The sequence below is a fragment of the Mesoplodon densirostris genome, chromosome 15 (genome assembly GCF_025265405.1).
Source record: "Mesoplodon densirostris isolate mMesDen1 chromosome 15, mMesDen1 primary haplotype, whole genome shotgun sequence".
NCBI classification, from domain to species: Eukaryota; Metazoa; Chordata; class Mammalia; order Artiodactyla; family Ziphiidae; genus Mesoplodon; species Mesoplodon densirostris.
The window spans coordinates 63,023,022-63,044,065 of NC_082675.1; the positions used below are offsets into that span (position 1 = coordinate 63,023,022).

General features: G+C 41.0%; 1 protein-coding gene across 1 annotated transcript in view; it reads right to left on the reverse strand.

The window, feature by feature from the left end:
* The window catches only part of EPG5 (ectopic P-granules 5 autophagy tethering factor), a 126,635-nt gene extending 106,721 nt beyond the window's left edge, over positions 1–19,914 (reverse strand). The window contains exons 1-6 of the mRNA XM_060118603.1: positions 19,815–19,914; positions 5,500–6,444; positions 3,950–4,193; positions 2,591–2,727; positions 1,587–1,694; positions 637–710 (exon numbers count right to left, since the gene is read on the reverse strand). Coding sequence (XP_059974586.1) covers positions 637–710; positions 1,587–1,694; positions 2,591–2,727; positions 3,950–4,193; positions 5,500–6,444; positions 19,815–19,883 — 1,577 coding nt within the window. The 5' untranslated portion in view covers positions 19,884–19,914. The remainder of the gene's footprint in view (positions 1–636; positions 711–1,586; positions 1,695–2,590; positions 2,728–3,949; positions 4,194–5,499; positions 6,445–19,814) is intronic.
* Positions 19,915–21,044: the final 1,130 nt, after the last annotated feature.

Here is a 21,044-nt window from a genome sequence, read left to right on the forward strand (position 1 = left end):
TTCTATAATCAGACTCACCCTAGTTGGTCATCTATATTATCACCCCCCGACACACCCCTTCACTCCAGCCAAGCTGCCCTCCGAACTGCCCCCTGCACAGCTATCCTTCCCTGTACTGTGGGTCACTGCTTACTGTTCTCCCACCTACAGTGCCCTCCCTACTCCTCTCCTGTTGAAATCAGTTCCATTCTTCAAACCCAGCTCATCCACCTGGAACCCTCTGACTACTCCACTCTACTCTCTTTACTCTCTTCAGTTCTACTGCATCAATCATAGCTTCACACAATTTAGCACTCGAATCTCTTTGACTGTGCTTTTTTTCCCTCTGCCACCAAATCTCTCCTTCTAAGGAAGAGATCATCCTTTTTTCTCCCCACAGCACCACAATGACATATATGACAGGAGTCGCAAATCCACTAAAAAGGAGGACCCAAAAAAGTTAATCAGTTACAAAAAAAAGAGCAGTTAAAAGGGTCACTTTGGGACAAAGGGTATTAAACCCAAAGAAAACCTGCAATGTTAAATTTTGGAATGCTGACTCTTCCCTTAGCAATTGTTTGGATCGGGGTAGTTTAGGAAGCCAATTGTTTGATAGAACATTTTCATTTCTACTTCACGAAGCTCTTCCACACTTACTTGACAGGAGACATTAGCAGGGCAAGGGACTGCATAAAATGAAAGACCCCTGATGGGTTATTCAACACTTTGATCTGAAATCAGAAAAGGAAAAGGCATACTGTAGAAAACCAACAACCAACAACCCAAGTATCCATAATCTTAGTTCACCAGAATTTTGACAAAAGGGAGCTGTTAAGAAAACAAAGATGGAACTGGCACCTCATCCACAAGAGTGAGAACACCTGTGGGTCACCTGGCAGTACTGACTGGGCTGTACTCAGAGAACAGAGGTAGCTGAGCCATTTACATCAATTACCTGAAACAACATGGGCGGGAGGAGTATACTGCTATCTTAATCCAAAGATAAATAAAAACAAAAAATCTTCCTCCTACCTAAAAAGATTCAAATTTCTTGCCACCAGAAATACTAAAGAAAAGGTAACATGGAGAATGACCTGGCATACATCTGGCTCTTACCCACCCATCTGAGGGGTTGCTATGAGTAACAACACAACCCAAAGGCAAGCAGCAAAGACGCCTAAATTGATCGCACAGACCTGAGATCTCTGTTAGTATTAAAGAACTTTGAGATGCTTGTGGCTTCTTTTTTATCTGTACCAACTGTAGTGTGAGATGGATTAATTTAGGACGTTGTGTTGAATATTACAGAAAAAAGTCCTAGCAAGCCTTACTGCACAGAAATTTTACAGAATTAAATACTACTAAACCTACCAAGCCAGACTACAACTGAACTTTTGCAATTCCATCTTAATTTCATCAGTTTTGGGTGATCCAAGAAGCTGTACCATGATAACTCCTACGAATACAGACTGGATATATCCCAATAATTTTATTTTAAATATCAATATTTTTAAAGTAGGCTTATTTTTTAAAGCAACTTCTTCAGGAAAAATGTTTAACAAAATCGCCTCCCATGCTCTTCAACATTAGAAGGCCATTCATCATACCTGGATGAAAGGAACAGCCCATTTACTAACACCAGCCGGGCATCGAAGAATATGGTTTAGAAGGAAGAGGTGATCTCCAGGACAGCCAACTCTTTGTAACACTGATACCTAAACAATAAAGCATGTATAGTTTTACTATTTACAAAGACGAATGTTTTTAAGGGTCTAATGAAATCACTTATCCGATATTTACATACATGTGATCTTTCAAAAGAGTAACCAGACATAAGATATACCACTGACTGGTTGAGTTTCTACCACAGAGGTACACAGAGGCCTATGAACCTGAGAGCACTCTGATAAAAATATCATAAGTAGTTTCTCTGCAAACCCATTTTTATTATCTGGCAAATTACAAATCACTAATGTTCCTGGCCACACGTGAATAGATATAAGTCAAGTAGTTTAATCTATTCCCAGTTTGTAATAGTTTCTCAAATCCAAGTAAGTATGCTTAGAAACTCAGCCCATATCTAAGAATGCTAGCATGAACCTAAAAAAAGCACCCAAGGCAGCTCCATTGAGAAACATAACCAGTAAACGAACAACCTCTCCCCCCGTAACACACCTGATATCTTTCCTAAAGTTCCCAAATCCTGATTCCTTTCTTATTTTTCCCTTAAAATTTTTTTAAAGTATAACTAAGTACAGCATTAAACATAAGATGATAAGAAAGTGACATGAACAACTTTTAGCTCACATACCTATATTCTGAATATACATCTAGTCTTAAATTTAGCATGCTTCCCACATTTCCATTTCCTTCTAAGTCGAAGGCCAAAGATCATTTAACATAAACTTTATCAGAGAGAAAAGCACTGTGTGCTTAATAATGCACTAGATACGGATAACTTATTTCCACATGTCATGAGCAAAGAAAACGTCACAAACATATTAAACAAATTAGCTGAAGAAGCTATTAAAGAAAAACCTATAAGGAAACAGGAGATAATTCTTAAATTATCAGGGAAATAAAGGACAGTATACTATGTCTATTTCCTTACCAATTTCTGCAGCCAGAGAAGAATATCATCATGGAACTGAGTATCTTCATTAACTCTCCTGGTGAACATGAATAAGACACTAATGCACTCCTTTAGCTGACACAGATCAGAGGGAATGCTTTCTACCTGTTTAGAAGCTATAAATTAAAAAGAGGATTAAATGAGTCCCATATAAATGGTATTTGTGGGAGAATTTTTAGTGTCTCTACTTAAAATAAATAAATAAATAAACTATCTAAAATATTTAATTCAGATGAAAACCCAAGGAGAAAAGTTACATCAAAATATCTGAGTTTCTACTAAATATGTAAACCAAAAAAAGTATTTAACTTCGTGAAGTATTTCAAAGCAAGAAAAAATTAACTTCATCAAAATTTTTTATTTAAAAATCAGCAAATCTCTGGCCTAGCCCCAGCTCTCCGATTAGTTATGAAAACGATAAGGGAGAAGGATTTTTTTATTTTAAATGATCCTAATATCTCTCCAAGAAATAAAAATTGCATAAGTAATACTTATCATATAGTAAAGGCTAATTTCTTTTTTTTTTAAATAAATTTATTTATTTATTTATTTTTGGCCGCGTTGGGTCTTTGTTGCCGCGCGTGGGCTTTCTCTAGTTGCGGCAAGTGGGGGCTGCTCTTCATTGCGGTGCCTGGGCTTCTCATTGCAGTGGCTTCTCTTGTGGAGCACGGGCTCTAGGCGCATGGGCTTCAGCAGTTGTGGCATGCGGGCCTCAGTAGTTGTGGCTCATGGGGTCTAGAGAGCAGGCTCAGTAGTTGTGGCGCATGGGCTTAGCTGCTCCGTGGCATGTGGGATCTTCCCGGACCAGGGCTAGAACCTGTGTCTCCTGCATTGGCAGGAGGATTCTTAATCACTGAGCCACCAAGAAAGCCCAAGGCTAATTTATTAAAACCCAAAATAAGATGAAAAATTCAGAACATTATAAATGCTCTGATGAAAATTAAACACCCCAACAAAATGGACAAGCAAAAATAAAGTGCGACAGAGAATGAAAAAGTATTGTGATTATTAGTTTTAGAATCAAAAACTATATTTGGACTTGAATTGGTAACAAGCACATAAATTAGGACAGTAAGAGACATTAATGATAAAAAGCAATCTTTTGGCTTCCTAGAGAAGGAGACAATGACAACCCATGGGGTAGGGAGACCTGGCACTGCTCCCAAGAAATGTTATTAAGGCAGATCTCAGTCCTGTATTGGGGGAGGTAAGGTAAAACAGCAAGCATAAATTATCCCTTATAATATCAGCACACAGCAGATTCAACCAGATTGTACCCCTCAATTCTTTTTATGTTTTAGACCACAAGAAAGAGTGAGGCTTTCATTACTTACACACCTTGGCCTTCCTGATGAATTGCTAAAGATCTCAGAACAGCCACACTATTGAGTAACGTGTAGATGTAAGACTCCACTTGCAACCGCGAGAGCACAGAAGTGTAAGAATGCAGCGCCAAGGTCTGGTGGAGGTGCTCAGATTTGGCATCAAACAGTTTTTTTAGCTCTCCCAGTGCATTTTCATTCATCTCCACTCTCTGGTAGCGATGATGGCCTGACACTTTCACTTGATCAGCACAGATACCCTAGCAGTGGGCAAAAGGGTAAGATATGAAGCCAGTTACTCTTTGCTCTTGAAGCCTGTATACAATACACAGGCTTCAGTACCATCTTCAAAGAGCTTACAAATCACAGTGAGGGAACAATACTACCACGTAGAAAACAATAAAGCTACTATACAACCAGGTGCCAATCACAAAGGCATCACAAGTTCAGAGACGAGAAGAGAAACCCTGAAATGCAGTACGTGGGGAAAGGTGCAAGAAAACAATAGAGCTTGTCTCTAAGACCCTCATGATTGATGACCTTACCTTCTACTTTATAAACACTGAGGTCAATGTGATATCCCCTCAACTTCAAGAGACCTCAAAACACCTCTGTACTGACCCTCACCATTCTTTGTGATTCTGCTCAAAACAAACCCCTCCTTTCCAATATTAACCCTCCAACTGTTTTCTTGATTCTATTCTCTCTTTTTCAGTATTTTCAAGTTTCCCTCTCCACAGGCTACAAAGAGATACACAGGTCTCCAAGGAATGACGATTAGGGCTGGGGGAAATCACATGTTTCTCCCTGACATCTCCTCCATCTTCCCTTCACTGCTAAACTTGTCAAGAGTGGCCTTCTCTTCCTCGCCATCCCTCCCAGGCCACTATGCAATGGCTTTCCTGATGGCACCTTGGCCTCCATAGGGTCACATCTTATTGCCTTCCCTATTTTCTCATTTCCTCTTGACCTTGTTCCATGGATCCTCCTCCCCTTGACACTCTCTACCCATTAGATGTTCCTGGCTTTATGCCCAAGGTCACAAGCTAAATGGCCCACGGGCTGAATCTGACCTGGAGACATGACCTGCTTTGGCCTCTACTGTGCATGAGTGAGTGAGAGAATGTGTGTGTGTGTGTGTGTGTGCGCGCGCACACACGTGTGTGTGTGTGTATTTAGTTGCCAACATTTACAAATCAGGATCCCTCACATAAAAATCCAGATTTCTAGCTTCTCGTAGAAAAACATAAGATGTAGCAATGCTGAACCAATATAACCTCACAGCAACAACCAACTATAACACAAGAGCAGCTCCCCATGATGGACCAGGCATGAGCTTACCCAGTGATCACCGTCCCACTCAACCCGTTTCACTTCTCCAGGTCACCTGCCTGGCCCCTGTGGGCACATGACACTGTGACTCCTGCACTCAATTACTATGGGCTAAGACAGGGTCAGTGTGGGTAAAGGGAGCAGACCCCAGACCTCAATGGCATCACAGGAATAGCAGCTCCACTGCAAATTCCCCAGGCTCCTGCAAGCTTTACAAAACACCAGTCAATATACCTGTACAGGCAACTGTTCCTCCTTGAAGTGCCATAGTCGACTTTTGGCATTTTGGCAATCAGACATCAGAGCAAGGAGCTCAGCTTCAGCCAGCAGCAGCTGCTTCCTACAGCGTGAGTAGTTCAAAAGCAACTCATAAAATTCATGCCTGTCCTGATGAGCCATGCTGTCAAATTCTTCTAAATATGACTCGACATTTTCCAGCCATGAACCAGGCTCAAAGACTTTTAACTGTTCTTCAGTAAATGGTACTATTTCTGGTTCAGATGGGAGCTCCGGGTAGAGTCGCTCATTACGTAGCAAGGGTTTCACTGCCACCAAAGCTGGTATATCCCCAGCAGTTTCAGCTGGCAACTGGGGATACAGTTTTTTCACTCTAGGTGGCTGAAAAATGTCTTTGGCTTCACAAGAACTCTGCAAGCCAATATTTTGTAGCACCTCTGAAGAGAGACCCAAGGCTTCTTTGTCTTCTCTCCTATTCTGAGTATCTCTGACCTTCAAATTTTCCACTTCCTGCTGAATATAAGAAACATTAGATTGCAGTGTGCTTTCCAAAGGTCCACATTGTACCAGTTTACCTTCCTCCATTTCTGTAATGTTCTCGGGGGATTCTACTTTGGTTCCAACATTGCCTCCAGGATCGACCTTCGGCTTGACTGCATCATCCCCAGCACAGGCTCTGATCTCCTCTAGCTCCTTTAGACTCTCTGTTTTACATGTCAGGGACTCTTCATTGCTTAGAGTTAAGGAGGTGAGTGGTACATCAAACATTTCACTCTCGTTTTGTCGACTAGCATCATTCTGGAGCTGGGAATCGGTTAACTCCTTTAGATGGTCTCCTTTGAATTCACAAGGTGGGGTAGGGATTTCCAGCTCTCTGGAGGTTTTTGGAAGGGAGACTTCATCAGACTCTTCCCTCTGAAGGGTTTCATATTTCTTCTTTTCCTAAAAACAAGATTTATAATGTGAAATAATTTAGAATATAACAATAACTGATGCTTTCAACATGAGGAATTTTTAAATTGTATAAAAAAATCTAAGTTCACTTCATAAGCAGTGTGTTTCATATTTCATATTATTCAATTTTGAGAATGCTGAATTTGGGAGATTCACTAATCTAATCCCTACAGAGGAAGACATGAGAATAAGCAACAAAGTATGATTCAAGAATGGAGAAGGAAAGTCTTAATTAGGCTGTTCTCCATTCTGCTAGAGGTTAAGTAAGAGAGAACAGTCTCCAAGTATCTTAGGCTTCAACAGGTTTGCATCCTGACAAACATATCTATTCAAATTCCAGGCAGAAAAAGTCAGGACAACTTGAGCAATGAAATAAATAACTATAGTACTGGATTATAACCTCAGAATAAAATAAATATCCATGAGTCCATACTCACATAACTAAATATATAAGTATATATATATGTTATATGTATCTTTTTTTTCTTAATGGACAAGAAGTGGCACTCTTCCTTATAGAAGTCCAATTAATAAATGTAGATGGAACGAGAAAAACAGAAAATCACGATTAGAACACCATGGTACTAACTGCCACAGGCAAGAGGCAAGATCTACTAAGTAATGAAAGTGAGTGAAAATTTAAGCAGAAGCAGAATATTTGTATAGTCCCAAAGTATCCCCTAAATATTTAGTAATTATAAAGGGAAAAATCGTAAGTTTCAGTGGAGAATCCTGGCAGTCAACACCTTAACCAAGTCATCAGGGTTACTATAACCAGTAATACATTCCCATATGATGCTCTGAGAAGGCTTATCCCCTCTTCAGTACCCTTTCTAATAATGTATAACCTCAATCTAAGCACGAGAAAACACCAGATGAAAACCCAAATTAAGGGAAAGTCTACAAAATAACTGAAGTGTTACGATCATCAAAGAAAAGACAAGACTGAGGAACTATCAAAAGACTGGAGAAAACTATTAGAGACATGACAACTGAATGCAATGTAGGATCCTGGATTGGACACTGGAACAGAAAAAGGACATTAGCAAGAAAACTGGTGAAATTCAAAAAAGTTCTATATTTTAGTTAATAGCATTGTACCAATGTTAATTTGTTGGCTGTGATAAATGTTCTACAACATAGAATTTACAGTTACATAACACAAGAAGATGCTGGATGAAAGGCATATGGAACTCTCTGTATTATACCTGCAACTTATTAAATCCAAAATTAACTCCAAACGAACCAAAAACTAAAAAAAGTTAACCATTTAAAAAATAAGATAAAATAAATTATGGTTTTTTAGTGAAGTATCTCTGGCGTTAACACACAAACTAGACACACAGGAAAGAAGCCTGGATAAAAAAGAAGAAAAAAATATGGAAATATTTATTATTTATTTATTTAAATAAAATTGTTACATCCAAAGAAACTAAAAAATGACTGACTCACTCAAATACTTCCCTCACTATAAAATTTTTTTTTTAAATGTGGGCTGTTTTTTGGCTGTGTTGGGTTTTCGTTGCTTCACGTAGGCTTTCTCTAGTTGCTGCGAGCGGGGGCTACTCTTCACTGTGGTGCAAGGGCTTCTCACTGTGGTGGCTTCTCTTGTTGAGAAGCACGGGCTCTAGGCACGCGGGCTTCAGTAGTTGCAGCACGCGGGCTCAGTAGTTGTGTCTCGCAGGCTCTAGAGTACAGGCTCAGTTGTGGCGCACGGGCTTAGTTGCTCCGCGGCCTGTGGGATCTTCCCGGACCACGGCTCGAACCCGTGTCCCCCGCATTGGCAGGTGGATTCTTAACCACTGTGCCACCAGGGAAGTTCCCACTGTGAAATTTTAAGGAAGGCAAAATGATGGTTACAAAGTTATCAGTGATTTTGGATTATGTTGTCCAGCAAATGTCCAGCAAAAAAAAGCTGACAAGTAAATAGCCAAAAAAGTAAAACATTTATATGCACCTAATATTAGGAAGAAAAGACGAATGTTTTTGAAATGGAGTTTGAGCTCAGCTTGCTGGTAATGAACTACCAAATGTTTACAAATGGTAGTGATGCAAGAAGCAACGTGTCCCTCCAAAATTACTTTAATCTGCACCGTGGATATCAGATTCAGAGAACAGCCACACAATGCATACAAACCACTTTGCCAAACTGCCTAACATCATGAATACCAGGAAAGCATTACATAAGTATTTATAAGAAAATGAAAAAGTGGGTCCAATTACATTGCAATGATGTTTAGCATACTAGCTATAATAAATAGGTCTGTCAGATTGAGAGATCAGAAAAAAGAAAATTAGGAGAGGGAGGCCAATGGTTACTACAGTGGGAGAAATACTGGTGTACTGGTCAGGGCAGAGGCCAAATTTTAGTGAGCTGAACAATCATGAAATGAAATTAAGAAAACAATTTCATTTATAATGAACAGAGAACAAAATACTTAGGGATAAGCTTAACAAAAGAAGTGTAAAATTTATACTCTGAATATTACAAAACAAAATTTGAAAGAAAGTAAAGACTAATAAGTGAAAACACATTCCATTTTCATGGAACAGATCGCAATATTGTTAATATGGCAATACTCCTCAAACTGATATACAAATTCAACACCACCTCTATCAAAATCCCAGCTGCCTTTTTTGCAGAAAATGACAAGCTGATCCTTAATCTCATAAGGAAATGCAAGGAACCCAGAATAGATGAAACAATCTTGAAAAAGAAGAACGAAGTTGGAGATCTCACGCTTCGCAATTTCAAAATCTACTACAAAATTACAATAATAAAGACAGTGTGGTTCTAGCACATGGACAAACAGATCAATGAAACAGAACTGAGAATCCAGAAATAAACTCTTTTTTTATCAACATTTTTTATTTCTTGTGTATTTTTTTTCAAGTTGTTGGGAGCTTTTTGTTTATTTTTTTTAACGTCTTTATTGGAGTATAATTGCTTTACAATGGTGTGTTAGTTTCTGCTGTAAAACAAAGTGAATCAGCTATATGTATACATATATCCCCATATCTCCTCCCTCTTGCGTCTCCCTCCCACCCTCCCTATCCCACCCCTCTAGGTGGACACAAAGCAACAAGCAGATTTCCCTGCACTATGCAGCTGCTTCCACTAGCTTATCTGTTTTACATTTGGTAGTGTATATATGTCCATGCCACTCTCTCACTTCGTCCCAGCTTACCTTTCCCCTGCCCTGTAACCACAAGCCCATTCTCTACATCACCGTCTTTATTCCTGTCCTGTCCCTAGGTTCTTTTTTTTTTTTTAACATCTTTATTGGAGTATAATTGCTTTACAATGGTGTGTTAGTTTCTGCTTTATCATGTACCACAATGTTCACTGCAGCTCTATTTACAATAGCCAGGACATGGAAGCAACCTAAGTGTCCATCAACAGATGAATGGATAAAGAAGATGTGGCACATAAATACAATGGAATATTTCTCAGCCATAAAAAGAAACGAAATTGAGTTATTTGTAGTGAGGTGGATGGCACTAGAGTCTGTACATACAGAGTGAAGTAAGTCAGAAAGAGAAAAACAAATACCATATGCTAACACATATATATGGAATCTAAAAAAGCAAAAAAAAAAAAAATGGTCATGAAGAATCTAGGGGCAAGACGGGAATAAAGACGCAGACCTACTAGAGAATGGACTTGAGGATACGGGGAGGGGGAAGGGTAAGCTGGCACAAAGTGAGAGAGTGGCATGGACATATATACACTACCAAATGTAAAACGGATAGCTAGTGGGAAGCAGCCGCATAGCACAGGGAGATCAGCTCGGTGCTTTGTGACCACCTAGAGGGATGGGATAGGGAGGGTGGGAGGGAGGGAGACACAAGAGGGAAGAGATATGGGGATATATGTATACGTATATGTATAACTGATTCACTTTGTTATAAAGCAGAAATAAACTCTTATATTTAAGGTCAACTGATTTTCAACAAGGATGCCATGACAATTCAATGGGGAAAGAACAGCCTTCAACAAATGGTGCTAAACAACTGGATATCCAAAGAATAAAATTGTACCCCTATCTTATATCATGTACAAAAATTAACAAAAAGGATCATAGACCTAACATAAGATCTAAAACTTTTAAACTTTTCAAAAAAAACACAGGAGTAAATCTTAGTGACCTTGCGTTAGGCAAAGCCTTGTTAGACATGACACCGAAAGCACAGCAACTAAAGAAAAAAGTAGATAAATTGGACTTCATAAAAATTTTAAGATTTTGTGCTGAAAATCAAAATATGAAGAAAATGGTAAGACAACCCCACAGAATGGAAGAAAATGTCTTCAAATCAATTATCGTATAAGGGGTTTATATACAGAATTTAAAAAAAAGAACTCTTGTAACTCAAGAATAAAAAGATGAACAATCCAATTTAAAAATGGGCAAAGGATCTGAACAGACATTTCTCCAAAGATAATACAAATGGCACATAAAAAGATGCTTAACATTATTAGTCATCACAGAAATGCAAATCAAAATCACAATGAGGTAACATATCACACCCACTAAGATTACTAAAGTCAGATAACAATAAGTGTTGACAAGGATGTAGAAAAATTAGTATCCTCAAACACTGCTGGTGGGAAGCTAACATGATGCTTCTCTATGCAAAAGAGTTTGGCATTCCGAACCGTGGTGATGGCGACACAATCTTGGATCATACCAAAAACCACTGTATTACACACTTTAAATAAGTATAGTGTGTGAATTATAGCTCAATAAAGCTGTTAGATGCAAAGATGGAAGATTTTAAAAACTCAGAGAGTTGAGAAATAAATGGAAAGTAAGGAAGCAGAGACGGGAATGTGAAATAGAGGGAGAAAATTTTAGTCGTCTTTTCTTAAACTGTAAGAGACCTCTGGGGGTGTTAAATGTTAACTGGAAGAGAAGATAGGGAGCTGGAAGTAGGCCAAGAGGGGCCACAAGATCAAGGGCACAGCAAATAAACACACCTCCTGCAATCCACAGGCCACCTCAGGCTTCCTCTCCAGCCTGTCCCTCACATAGTTTTTAACTTCCCTTTGCCAAGGGAAGTTGTTGCCCAACTCTGACCCCACCAAACCACTTTCTCTTTCCCTACTCCACGACTGCCCTTGCAATTTCAAATTCTTCCCCTCAACTAAACAAAATGAAGTCTCCAGCTGCTACTATCAAACTTGCAGGCCCACATCCAGCAGATCTACCTTCCTGGGAATAATCACAACCATAACAGCAACAGATAATGTGGTTAGATAATCAATTAAAGAATTTTTTAAACCTTCCTAATGCTCCCAGAGAAGAACACATAAGACTTTGGGTTTTATTTCCCTTGGGGATGGAACTCAGTGCTTCTCTGTTTAATTCTCCACCTGTGTTGTTACAGAAGTTAGGTCCAAAGAGGAATTAACCTGGGGTTGCCCCAGGAAAGGAAGTGGGGGAAAGGAGAGGAAAGCTGGTAATTTGATTCAAAGAATGGACTGGCCAGATCAGAGAAGGAAGGCAGAAGGAAAGGATGAACAACCGCGAGACACACAACTGTTTGAGAGGGTAGCAAAGGCCTGACCCTGCCCCTCACAGATCCCTGGATAGGACAGGATGTCTGGGGTGCACATGCGGAGGGAGAAGGGGTTCACTGTGTTCATCACCAACGCATGGCCTCTAAGCAGTGATGAGCTCCCTGTGGCTCAATTCACTTCTCCAAAGCACAGAATAGGGGAGCAGGTCCTGAAAGGTCTCCTAGCCTCCAGCCTCTGCCCTCCCACCAATTCATCCCAAACACCACCATAAGACTGGTCTCCCTAAAACACTACCTGAACTCCACAAAAACAATCACAGCTCTCCACTTAATGAAAGTCTGACTCTTAACTTCGGCACTCAGTGCCTTTGATGACTCAGTTATGATCCTGTCCCAAGACAAAATCTTCAGTGACCACATCAACCCTTCCACAGCACATGCTTTACTCTGAACTCTGCGGTGTGTACTTGCCATCTGGCCCTGGTCACGTGCTACCACATATGGTTATTTATCTTTATATTGTGTCCCCCAAATGACCACAAATATCTTGAGACCAGAGAATATATCTTATGCCTTTTTGGATCTGATCTGCCTCTGATTTTCAACACTTTGTTCAATAAACATTTCTTGAAACAATAATGATGACTTATAGTTCACAAGAATTTATTGAGTACCAACTGTATGTTGAGCTCCTAGGTACTAGCATCCTAAAATGAAGAAATTATTGAATTATCCAACAAATGTGATCTGGCACATTCAGAAGTTTATTTTTATATGCCTTGCAGAAAGCAAAGGGACTATCCAATGAATTCAGAGGAAACTGAACTTTTATGCCAAAATCTGAGTCAAATTTTACACTTAAGATACAAAATTTCATTTAAAAACAAAAAAGAAAGCCAACTTCCAATTACTTTGCCTACTTGAGTTAACCAGAGATAAAGATTAGAACCTACTGCATATATAACAATCATTACAGATGACAAAATAAAATTCAAACAGAACTCCACGTGTATCAAGTTGTGTGTGCAAAAATTAGTGCTTACATAATTTTATTTTGACCAAAAGACATGTTTCTTACAACTGAAAATGGCCTAGTAATTAACATTTCTTTAGTTTTTATCTCCACCTAAGTTACGTACAGGTAGAGAACCAATTTTAAAATAATTCCACAGGAGAAAAAATAATCAAGAAGTTATACAGAAACAGAAGAGTTATTAATAAACATAGAAAGACTTACTTAACCATACATTACAGTAAATATGCCCTAGACTGTTGGTGTATGTGTGGGGAAAAAACCTAAAGAGCACATGACAAACTGCGACCAACAGTTATCTCCAAGAGATGGAATTCAGGGCATTTCATTTCTGTGTTGTATACTTCTCTCTCTGTGTGTATATACTCATACATACACACTTTTTTTAAGCAATGAGCACTTTTGTAATCAGAAAAAGAAGTTTTTTTTTTAAGTTCTGGAAAATAAATGGTCACTTTCCATTCGTCACTTGCAGTTCTTCCTCTTTAAACTGTACTAAGTAAAAAAATTACAACTCCTTTCCATCCTTAAAAATATTAATGAGCTACTTCTTCATAAATGATAAAGGTTCAGTTTTACACACTACATAGAATACTTTTGTGGGATTACTTTATTTTCTTTCATTATTCTGAAAGTATTTATTAGGTAACTACTACTGTATGTCAGGCATAGTTCTAGTACATGGGGTACATGGAGTGAACCAAACAGGCAAAGCTCCTTGGCCATGGGATTACTTTAAATGCAGGGTCTGTTTATCATGAATGTCTGTATCCACGGCACTTAGCACACTGCCTGGCACAGAACAGATAAAAAGGGCTTGGACACATGAGTCCAACTATCAGCTCAAGAGCTCTCAGGGCAATTTTACCCACTCTCCCTGGGATGTACAAGAATGCTTTACAAGTAAAAAGGAGAAGGATGGGGATTATACATTTTGCTGAGAATACATCTCCTCCTGGCTGCCACTTCTGTGTTGCTCTTAACAGTCTTGCTTCACGTATCAGCAGCACTTTCCATGCTTGATCTCTTCCTCTTCCTTTCATACGCTTTTTTCTCTCAACTTCTAGGACCCCAAACATATCCTACCTCACCGGTCACTCCTCAAGCTCCTTTGTTGATTCCTGCGCCTCTCCCCGCAAAACTGGAGTGCCCTTGGGTCCTGTTCTTGTCACCTGTTTATACTACACTCGCTCCTAAGGTAACCTAGTTCAGTCTCTGGTTTTAAATAACTACCTATATGTTGATGACCCCAAATCTTTTATCTCTCCCAAACTCTAGATCCACATATCCAATCCATTTGGATGTCTGACAGACATTTATTTCAAAATTAGCATGTCCTAAACTGAATTCCTGATCTGCCCCCCAAAAGCTGTCCTACTCACTGCCTCCCCCATCTCAGAGTCACCCCTGACTGTTTTCTCATATCCCAACCAAACCACCAAAAAATAGTCTTGGCTAGATCTTCAGAAACTCCCAAACTGCAAACACTTCTCACCACCTCTGCTTTACAACTCTGGTCCAAGCCACCATCACCTCCTGCCTGGATCACAGCAAAAATCTCTTAGATGGTCTCTCTGCTCATACTCTTGCTCCCTTACAGTCTCTTCTCAACAAAGCAAGCACAGTGACCCTTTAAAATAACTTAGATCATATCACTCCTAGGCTTGAAACCCTGAGGTGATTCCATGTTTAACTCAAAGTACGAATCCTTACAATGGCCTACAAGGCCCTACATGACCTGGCCCTGTGTCACCTTCTGACTTCATCCCAAATACTCGCCCCTCACGCACTCCACCCTAACGACACTGCTACTGCCTTAAGGCATTTGCCCCAGGTGTTCCCAAAATCCAAATGGCTAACTCCCTCATCTCTTTCATGTCTTTATTTAAATTTCACCTTCAGTAAGGACTACCTTGACTGCCTATATAAAAATCACAACCCGGACTTCCTGGTGGAGCAGTGGTTAGAACCCACCTGCCAATGCAGGGGACACGGGTTCAAGCCCTGGCCCGGGAAGATTCCACATGCTGCGGAGCAACTAAGCCCGTGCACCACAACCACTGAGGCTGCGCTCTAGAGCCCACGAGCCACAACTACTGAAGCCTGCAAGCCTAGAGCCCGTGCTCTGCAACAAGAGAAGCCACCGCAATGAGAAGCCCATGCACCACAAGGAAGAGTAGCCCCCACTCGCCACAACTAGAGAAAGTCCACGCGCAGCAACAAAGACCCAACACAGCCAAAAATAAATAAATAAATAAACTTATTTTAAAAAAAAAAAATCACAACCCATCCTAATCACCAGTACTCAGCTCCTTACCCTGTTCCTCTTTTCCTTTTTCCATAGCACTTGTCATCTTCTAATATATTATACATTTTATTTATTTTTTTATGGAGTTTTCTGTTTGTTTGTCTTCTCCTTCTAGAATGCAAGCTACGTTAAGGCCAGGTTCTTTTTTTTATTTTTTATTTTTCCTCTGTTTACATCCCAAGTTCTTAGAACAGTTTCTGGGACATAGTGGGTGATCGATGAGTGTTTATTCAACAAATAAATGCATCTTAGGAGGCACAACAGGAGCTAAATAACATAGAACATCCCCCAACTTCACTCCTATAATCACTCATGGGAAGGAGGGACTAAGAGGTAGAAATCATCTAGGCCAAGAAGCAAGAGGCGATGGGGATTTAAAGGTCTCTGTTTCTGTTATCAGTTTTCTGGGACACATCTCAGTCTATCCTTAGCAATTACAATATACTCTTACTATTAATGAGTTGTCGGCATTCAGAATTTAGTATTAACTGCAAAAATACTTTCCATGACTATAAAATATACTGCTTCTGCAGAGTACATCCAATCTAAAAATCTACTGTTCTTAACCCATAATCTACCATGATCAATGAAGTCAGGGTCCTCCAAGGTAGGTGAAACTAATCAGGACTATCTCTTAGGTATCAAGTGATAAGCACCAGAAAACCAAAAACTAGCAATGTGAGCTCATCTTCCAAATGATTAATATTAAGGAATACAGGTCAGCTGCTGGGTCAAACTATCTAAAGGCAAAAGCACATGACACTCCTCACTTCCTGAAATAAGCCTTGGAACTACTTTATGGTTCCATTAACAGTAACCAAGTTACACCACAATGGTAAAGGTTTCATTAATGTAGGACTTCACGATCATAACCAAACCATAACCAGCTCTAAGTAATAAATCTATTTACTCTAAGAGAAGAATCAATTTTCTAAACTGACAAGTATGAGGGCCTTGCTGATGTCGTGGACTTTTTCCATTTGTTTTCTCATACTATTTAGAGGAAATTTACCAGAGTAAATTCTTCTGAGTGACAAAGCTTGGAAATATTCTTCAATACTGGTATTTTTTCCTTCATTTAACAAACATTAGCAAATGCCTACAAGGGCTGTAAAGGGTATTAGGAAAAAGGTCCCTCCCTCACTGAGTTCACAGTCTAAGGGAGAAGAGAGATGTTAACAAACTAACTGCAAGTGAGATGAGTGACACAAAGCGGTGTAGAGCACTACTGGTGGGGGCTGGGGGGTAATGTGGGTGATGAGGGTGATGAGGTTTAAGCAGAGACCTCATGAATGAGCAGGTGAAGAGGGACAGGAAGAGGTGTCAGCACAGAGCAAAGAGTATGAGCAAAGGCCCTAAAGCAGGAAAGGATATATACGGCTGAGAATCAAAAGAGATAGTAGTGAAGACCAGAGGCTGAGGAGAAAGACAGAATCCAGACAGTTTAGGGCCTTGAGTCCATACTTTGGACTCTTGGACTCTGGGCAATGGGAAATCTTTGAAAGGCCTTAAGTAGGAGAGCAATCATTTTGGGGGTCTGTTTATAAAAATATCAATCCAGCTTTAGTTTAGAGAATGGGCAGTAAGAATGAACTTGGAAAGGCCATTTTAGCAAAAATCCAAGAAATCTTCCTTGGAGGATGGTTGAGTTAGTCAGGATGGAGAGAAATGGGCAGAATCAAGAGAATAGTTACAAAATACAATTGGCAAGCCTTAGTGACTGACTAGATTTGAAAGGTGACTAAAAGTATGTCAAGGATTTCTGGTTTGATCAAATACCTCTGGAATTAAGACCTCTTTATAAATTTTAAAAGACAAAAAATAAATTTATGTTTGTGTAGGGAGGTTGCCCACAGTGTGTCAATAAAATGAGCAATTGGGGACTTCCCTGGTGGCGCAGTGGTAAAGAATCCGCCTTACAATACAGGGGATGCGGGTTCCATCCCTGGTCAAGGAACTAAGATCCCACGTGCCACGGGGCAACTAAGCCCGTGCGCCACAACTACTGAGCTTGCAGGCCTCAACTAGAGCCCACGCGCCCTGGAGCCTGCACACCACAACCACAACTAGAAAAGAGAAAACCCACATGCCACAACTAGAGAGAAGCCTGCACGCCGCAACGAAAAGATCCCACGTGCCTCAGCAAAGATCCCACGTGTCGCAACTAAGACCTGACACAGCCAAAAAATAAATAATAAATAAATCTTTAAAAAAATAAAATAGGGCTTCCCTGGTGGCGCAGTGGTTGAGAGTCCGCCTGCCGATGCAGGGGATACGGGTTCGTGCCCCGGTTCGGGAGGATCTCACATGCCGTGGAGCGGCTGGGCCCGTGAGCCATGGCCGCTGAGCCTGTGCGTCCGGAGCCTGTGCTCCGCAACGGGAGAGGCCACAACAGTGAGAGGCCCAGGTACTGCAAAAAAAAAAAAATTAAAATAAAAAAAATTAATAAAAATAAAAAAATAAAATAAAATGAGCAATTGGTTTTTCATGATGGATTTAAGTTTGAGTTTTAATTTTTTATTTTAGAAAATCTGTTCTAAACAAAATAACAGAGAATCCTCTTAACTGAACATTTTTAAGTATTTATAACATTCTATCTATAGATACACATAGATATGTAGAACAATTATTAAGCTACTGGACCGAGAATTAAGATTTTGGGCTTTAACTTGAGTCTCTTACTAACTGCATGACTTCTGGCTTATCATTTAACTTATCTAGGCTTTAGTTTCATCATTCATTTTGAAGAAAAAAAAACCCTACAGATTGAGAATTAAGATTCTGCTTTCGGGCTTCCCTGGTGGCGCAGTGGTTGAGAGTCCACCTGCTGATGCAGGGGACACGGGTTCGTGCCCCGGTCCGGGAAGATCCCACGTGCCGTGGAGCAGCTGAGCCCGTGAGCCATGGCCGCTGAGCCTGCGCGTCCGGAGCCTGTGCTCCGCAACGGGAGAGGCCACAACACTGAGAGGCCCGCGTATCACAAAAAAAAAAAAAAAAAAGATTCTGCTCTCTATAGATGGATGTTTACATGTTATACACTACTGTATTCTAGGTTCAGGGACCTTATGCATGGCTGACCAATGGCTTTTTACTTCCTCCTCTATTTAGATAGTCCTTTACCAGCCCAATACAATGCAAAATTACTCCTCTTAAAAATGTTTCTGGGGCTTCCCTGGTGGTGCAGTGGTTGAGAGTCCGCCTGCTGATGCAGGGGACACGGGTTCGTGCCCCGGTCTAGGAGGATCCCACATGCCGCGGAGCGGCTGGGCCCGTGAGCCATGGCCGCTGGGCCTGCGCGTCCGGAGCCTGTGCTCCGCAACGGGAGGGGCCACAACGGTGAGAGGCCTGCGTACCCCCCCAAAAAAAATGTTTCTGAAATTAGTAGCAAAATGGCTTTCTCCCCAGAGTAATTCCTCACAGATCTGGGTACACTGATGCACATAACTCCACTACAGTTTTTTTTTTTTTAAGGCATCATAATGAAAGGGATCTACATAAGTCATTTACAGCTTATTAAATATGGTAGCTTTGAACACCAGTCTCCTGCTAAAATCTTGTTCTCATGAGAAAATCCTATTTTCGTATCATTTTTAAGTTACACCTGCTCTGGAACATCACCTACTTGTAGGAAAGGAAATTTCCTGTATTTTTAATACCACCTTCATTGTTTCCTTAATATAAATTCAGTTTCAGGTAAGCCAAAATTATATATGTCCAGCTATCCACGGGCAGCATTTAATCTGTTCACTGTAAAATAAATGTCATTTCAGAAAACATAAGGGAACGAAATGAAAGCCCAGACTGCACCTGAAAACAAGACAAATCAACTTTAAATCACACCAATACCACACGTTAGTATAATCCAGGAAACCCAGAAAATACAGATCTGTCCCTGCTGTATGAGTCCCGCTCTGGTTTAATTTCTGGTCATTCGGGCCCCATCATAAACAACCAGGATAATGAGAAATAAACAGCAGCAGCACCACTGTCATCTTGAATTTTTAAACTGAAAAGGCACATCACTACAGTCTACTTTCTGTCTCTATCTGTAAAGCTCTTCCAAAGGATACATTCTTGAGTGGAGGAGGGGTCCCTTTCCTCTTTATGGGAAGAGGGACTGAAAATGTTCACAGATTATAAAGGAGAAAAAGAGAGTTAAAGATGAGACTGGGAAGAGAAAAGCTGCTTCACGATAGGAATCTAGACCCGGTTGAGGAAAGTCAAGAAAGGAGCAGAAAAGGAAAAGCCTAGTGAGGTCACAGGAGGAAAAAGAAAAAAAAAGGGGGGCTCCTGACAAAGTCCGGCAGAGGAACGTGAAGGAGGAACAGAAGAACAAACCTGGTGTCAACGGGTGGGGGGATCAAATACGGGGAGGTGGGGACAGAGGATGAGAGGGGCTCAGGGGACGGGCAGAGTGGGCTGGAGAGGCCGAAGAGAAGAAAAAAGAGAGCGCACCTGCCAGGGCCTGGGGAGGATAGGATGGGCGGGTTCCCTCACCTTGGTTTTAGTCCGGCTGGCCTTGGCCTTGGCCCTGGCCCGGCGCGGGGGCCTCACCGCCTCGGCCATAGACCCTGCGCTGGCAACGTCGCCGCTTGTTTTTGTCAAAACTCTGCGCTTTCCACAACCTGCCCAGTTCCGGCCTCCGGACTGTCACGTGATCGAATCTCCACCACTCCCGGGGGAGGGGCGGCAACTCGGAGCCTCTACCGGCAGCAAAGTAGGACAAACCACTCCGGGAGCCTTTTCCACTGGAGGATGGTGGCCCCGCCCCCCTTACATCCAGGCCCCACCCCCTGCCCCGGCAGGCGCGACTGGCTCCGGCTCCGCTCGCCAATGGCTTGGGGTCGTCTTGGTTCCCGGCGTTACTTCCCGAGCTGGGATCACTTCCTTCTCGCTGGCTCCGCCGAGCTGCACTCTGTCTAGGCTCCGGGAGCGTTCGCACACCTCACCCACGTTGACTTAAAGGAGTCCGGGGAGAGTGCTTGTCAGTCTTGTTTTGACCCTTAGATCACCAGGACCAGTCAACCTAAATCTCTGTTTTGCGCTCAAGAGCTTTGATGCCTATCCAGTTATGCGCTTCAGTTTCATCCTGTGTAAAGGGGAAAGATGATACTTCCCTTTTCCAGTATAATGAAGATTAAATGGACTAATTGTCAAAGGTGCCTGGTAGCCGCGAGCGTATCTGTAAATGGTAGTTACTTTCATACTGTCCAAATTCCCAGGCAGCAAAGAGACATCTGCGCCCAAGAGGGCAGACAAAAAAGCAAAAAGACAAGACCAATAAAAGTATTTTTCATGTAGATTTTACACACCTTCATTTAAAAATTCCAGATGTGAAAACTTGGCTCCATCTCCCTTTCCCAGCTCTACAATTTTTTTTCCAAAACACTTAGTACCTCTTAAAATACTATTATAATTTGCTTTTATGTTTGTGTCTGTCAATCTGGCTAGAATGTGAGATCCTTAAGGGCAGGGGTCTTTGTTTTGTTCCCTGAGGCATCCCAAGAGCCTTCTAGAACACTAGCCTGTAAGTGGTAGGCTCAATAAATTTTTGATGAATCAAATGTATGTGAGTTTTGTCTGATGGTGGGATAAAATAGTTGAGATGGAGGGGGGCCAGCAGGGAGACTATCCAAGAATAAGACATGAAAAATGGAAAGGACTTCAGAGATGGAGTCTTCACAGTGCCTTATTTATGAGCTAACTGAGCATATAAAATACAGTTGT